The sequence below is a fragment of the Desmodus rotundus genome, chromosome 9 (genome assembly GCF_022682495.2).
Source record: "Desmodus rotundus isolate HL8 chromosome 9, HLdesRot8A.1, whole genome shotgun sequence".
In the NCBI taxonomy this organism is placed as follows: Eukaryota; Metazoa; Chordata; class Mammalia; order Chiroptera; family Phyllostomidae; genus Desmodus; species Desmodus rotundus.
In genome coordinates, this window is record NC_071395.1 from 46,069,305 (window position 1) to 46,074,733 (window position 5,429).

The following is a 5,429-nucleotide window of genomic DNA, read 5'->3' on the forward strand; positions in this document are numbered from 1 at the left end:
TCCCTCCCCCTTTGCCCACCTCCCCCCAGCCCCACCCTCTTTCCCTCTGGCCATCACCACACTGTTGTCTGTGTCTATGGGTTAAGCATATATGTCCTTTGGATGATCCCTTCACCTTCCTCCACCCAGTTCCCTACACCCGCTCCCCTCAGTCCTCAGTCTGCCCCATGCACCCAGGTTGCCCTTTCATTTTGGTGTTTCCTTTGCTTGTAAAAACTTTTTAGTTTGGTGTAATAGCACTTGTTTAGTTTTTGTTTTGTTGCCTGCACTAGTACTGTCATATCCACAACTGATTGCCAATACCAATGTCTTTGCCCTCTTTTTTAGAAGTTTTAGAGTTTGAAGTCTCACATTTAAATCTTTAATATATTGCAAAATAATTTTTGTGAGTGGTGTGGGATAGAGGTCCAGTTTTATTCTTTTTCATATGAATATCCAGTTTTCCACTCCATTTATTGACAAGACTATCCATTCCCCATCATGCGCTCTTGGCACCCTCGTCAAGATTAATTGACAATATATGCGTGAGTTAATATCTGGGCTCTTAATTCTGTTCCATGGGTCTATGTGTCTGTTTCAATGCCAGCACAGTAGTGTTTGATTACTATAGCCTTGTAATGCAATTTGATATATGGAACTATATGCCTCTAGTATTGTTCTTTCTTAAGTGTGCTTTGGGCATTAGGGGTAATTTATGGTACCATACATATTAAAATTGTTTTATTAATATAGAAACTTCCAAAGGAATTTTGATATGGATTGCTTTGAACCACTAGGTTGTCTTGGGTAGTATAAAAATTTAAACAATATTAACTGTTTCAATCCATGAACATGAGACATCTGGTCCTTTACTTGTGTCTTCTACAACTTATTAATCAACCTCTGAGAGTTTCCAGTGTATAGATTTATCACCCTTGGTTAAGTTCATGCCTAAGTACAGGGATGGGTGGGGTGGGGAGTGTGGTGGGGGAGAAGCAATACAAAATAATAAAAGTTTATGACTAAGTATTTTATTAGATTGGATGCTATTGTAAATGGGATGGGTTAATTAATTTTTTCTTCTCAATAGTTCACTGTTAGCAATAGAAACCCAACTGAATTTTTTGTGTTGATTTTGTACTCTGCAGCTTTACTGAATTCACATAACCTCAGAAATAATTTCTGTAATTGAATTTTCAGGTCATTTCCAAAATAGGTACATATGCCATAACTTCTGAGAATATATTTTAAAAGCATAAGATTTATTTTTTAGAAATAATCCAAATGATTCCTAAAGATAACTTATAAAATGTCAGGTTTTATTCATACGAAGGCAAATCGGCTGGTTAGGAAGTGAAAGAGAGAAGTCAGGATACAACCTAAAGAAAAATGGGGAGAGCAGTGAAGACCCAAGGAAAGTTGTGCTATAGAAACATGTACAATTAGAAAAAATAAGAACATCGGACAAAGGAAGGCAGGATTTCTGGTCCTCAGTATCGTCTTCTGCTACTCAGACAGTCCTGTAACAGCTCCGCCCCTGAGAGTCCCCACCCTGATGAGGAGACCCTGCAGGGACTCCTTCATGTCCCTGTTCCTGAGAATGTAGATGAAGGGGTTCAGCATGAGGGTGACCATAGTGTACATCACTGAGGCCACCAGACTTGTCCTAGAGGAGGAAGTGGCTGCAGAACTGAAGTAGACCCCAAGGCCACTGCCATAGAACAAGGAGACCACTAACAGGTGAGACCCACAGGTGGAGAAGGATTTGTACTTGCCCCCAGCTGAAGAAATCCTCAGGATGGAGGAAACAATTTGATAATAAGACAAAAGGATTCCATTGAAAGGAATCACAGCCAGAAGGCCAGTTGCAAAATACACCACTATGTTATTGACGAAGATGTCTGAACAGGCAAGTTTCAGGACTTGAGGAAGATCACAGAAAAAGTGTGGGATTTCCACGTTTGTGCAGAAGGATAGCCTCAAGACGGTCAGGGTTTCCAGCAGGGAGCCCATGACACTGATGCACCAGGACCCCAGAGCCAGTAGCCCACAGAGACGAGGGTTCATGATGACTGTGTAGTGCAGGGGGTGACAGATGGCCACAAAGCGGTCATAGGCCATCACGGTCAGGAGTAAATTGTCCAAGCATCCAAACACAATGAAAAAAATATCTGGCTGGACAACCTGCATAGGTTATGAGTTTGTTGTGTGTCTGGATGTTCAGCAGCATCTTTGGGATGGTGGTGGAGGTGAAGCAGATGTCAGCCAAGGACAGGTTGGAGAGGAAGAAGTACATGGGCACGTGGAGGTGGGAGTCTGAGCTGATGGCCAGGATGATGAGCAGGTTCCCGGTGAATGTGACCAGGTACATGGACAGAAACAGCCCAAAGAGGAGGAACTGCGTCTCTGACTTTGCTGAATAGCCCAGAAGGAGAAATTCTGGGGCATGTGTTTGATTGCCTGATTCCATGAGGAAGAAGTAACTGCCAGGAAAGAGAAAAAGCAACATTCACTCATCGTCACACTTACAGTGTGGAAATGTGGTTGCCTTGAATTCCAGGTTAATGAATTAATACAGTACAACGTTTTCATAATTGCCTTCAGTTGGGAAATTTGAAATGCTCCTGTCCTTTCCTTTGCTGCCACTACTCTCTGGAAATGTCCTTTTAGTTCCAAAACAGTTGTGTCCTTTGTAGTCGGGCCCTCAGGGCCCTACAGGATCAGCATCACCCAAGAACTTCTTTCAATGCAGGATCGCAGGCCCCAGTCAGACCTGCTGCAGAGAACCTGTGCTCTAAGGAGATCAGCAGGAGTTTTACATGTGCACGAGTGTTTGAGTATTTCTTTTTTACTTTAAAAAAAATTTTATTGTTATTCAATTGGAGTTGTATGCCTTTTCTCCCCATCCTTCCACCCCACCCCAGCTGAACCCCCCTCCCTCCTCCACCTCCACCCTCCCCCTTGATTTTGTCCATGTGTCCTTTAGAGTGTTTGAGTATTGTTGGTCTAGAACATCTATGGCTCTAACCCTTCAGTTTTTCTCTCTTCACGTTTATTTTCCTGTATACCTTCCCTCAAACCTCCTTACTGAACATGTGGCCAAACAGAAGAGCTCAGTAATCATGTTTTGGCTGCCATATGTGTGGAGTTACTTTTGTACATTGGCCCTACCTATTCCAAGCAGTGTCTAATTTTTCAATGCAAATACCTGCAACTTTCACAATGATTTCCACTGGTTATGTGACAGTATATTAGGTTACTTCACATGTTCATTTCATGATGCTCTGGTCTTCGTCATTAGTAAGTCTGCCAACCATAATGCCTTTCTTCTTTTATCTTTCAGTAGAACTTCTTAAAGAATAGTTTTAAAAAGTAATGTAAGCACTGCATGTAAAGATGATCTTATATTTGGGCATTTTTTGGTCACATGAGATAGACCACTCATTTGAGACTCGATAAAAATGTTTTCAGGCTACAGATTTTTGTGGGGAGTGAAGAGATTTTTCTTATCAAATTCATGTATTATTGGTACATAAAAATTACAAGAACTTGGAGAACCAAGATGGCGGCGTAGGTAGACACACTGCGCCTCCTCACACAACCAGAACTGACAGAAAATCGAACGGCAAGGAAGTCTGACGCCAAGGAAATAAAAAATAAACATTCATCCAGACCGGTAGGAGGGGCAGAGACGGGCAGCTGGGGCAGAGAGACTCGCGTGGCCATGGCGGGATGAGAATGGCGGAGTGTGGGACGCACGGGGCAGGCAGTCTGACCACTGGCAGACCCTGCGGCCCCATATTCGCGCAGATAAACCGAGAGGGCCGTACTCAGAGTGGCGGAGAACAGGGCAGGGAGAGTGGTGGGTAGCACCCTGAAGCCCTACATTCGCACACAGATAAACCGGACAAACGGCAGGGAGCAAAGCGGACCCCGCAACCCAAGGCTCCAGCGCGGGGAAATAAAGCCTCAAACCTCTGATTGAAAACGCCCGTGGCGGTTGAGGCGGCAGCAGGAGACTCCCAGCCTCACAGGAGAGGTCGTTGGAGAGACCCACAGGGGCCTGGGACGTGCACAAGCCCACCCACTCGGGAACCAGCACCAGAGGGGCCCAGTGTGATTGTGGGTAGCGGAGGCAGTGACGGAAATACCGTGGAGAGTGGAGCGGGCGCCATTGCTCCCTCTCGGCCCCTCCCCCATGTAAAGCGTCACAGTGCAGCGACCAGCGTTACCCCGCCCCGGTGAACTCCTAAGGCTCCACCCCTTTAAGTAACAGAAGTGCCAAGACCAAAAAAAAAAAAAAAGGCCCAAATGACAGAGCAGTTCAAAGCTCTAGAAAAAATACAACTAAGCAAGGAAGAGATAGCCAACCTATTGGATGCACAGTTCAAAACACTGGTTATCAATATGCTCACAGAATTGGTTGAATCTGTTCGAAAACCAGATGAAAAAATGAAGCCTATGCTAAGAGGAACAAAGGAAAATGTACAGGGAACCAATAGTGATGCGACGGAAACTGGGACTCAAATCAACAGTGTGGACCAGAAGGAAGAAAGAAACATCCAACCAGGAAAGAATGAAGAAACAAGAACTCGGAAAAATGAGGAGAGGCTTAGGAACCTCCAGGACATCTTGAAACGTTCCAACATCCGAATTATAGGGATGCCAGAAGGAGAAGAGGAAGAACAAGAAATTGAAAACTTATTTGAACAAATAATGAAGGAGAACTTCCCCAGTCTGGCAAAGGAAATAGACTTCCAGGAAGTCCAGGAAGCTCAGAGAGTCCCAAAGAAGCTGGACCCAAGGAGGAACACACCAAGGCACATCATCATTACATTAGCCAAGATGAAACAGAAGGAGAGAATCTTAGAAGCAGCAAGAGAAAAGAACACAGTTACCTACAAAGGACTTCCCATAAGACTGTCAGCTGATTTCTCCAAAGAGACCTTACAGGCAAGAAGGGGCTGGCAAGAAGTATTCCAAGTCATGAAAGGCAAGGACCTACATCCAAGATTACTGTATCCAGCAAAGCTATCATTTAGAATGGAAGGGCAGATAAAGTGCTTCTCAGATAAGGTCAAGTTAAAGAAATTCATCATCACCAAGCCATTATTATATGAAATGTTAAAGGGACTCACCTAAGCAAAAGAAGATAAAAAATACGAACAGTAAAAATGACAGCAAACTCACAGTTATTAACAACCACACCTAAAACAAAAACAAGAGCAAACTAGGCAAACAACTAGAACAGGAACAGAACCATAGAGATGGAGATCACATGGAGGGTTGTAAATAGGGGAGTGGGAGGGGGAGAGGGGGGGAAGGTACAGAGAATAAGTAGCATAGATGATAGGTAGTAAATAGACAGGGGGAGGGCAGGAATAGTGTAGGAAATGTAGAAGCCAAAGAACTTATAAGTATGACCCATGGACATGAACTATAGGGGGGGA

At 44.0% G+C, this 5,429-nt stretch overlaps 1 protein-coding gene across 1 annotated transcript; it reads right to left on the minus strand.

Annotated features, from left to right (window-relative positions):
- Positions 1-1,485: 1,485 nt before the first annotated feature.
- Positions 1,486-2,350, minus strand: LOC112301450 (olfactory receptor 7C1-like). The gene is given in 2 exon segments (XM_024556894.2): positions 1,486-2,146; positions 2,148-2,350. Coding segments are annotated over 2 exon segments (864 nt in total).
- Between the last annotated feature and the right edge of the window lie 3,079 nt (positions 2,351-5,429).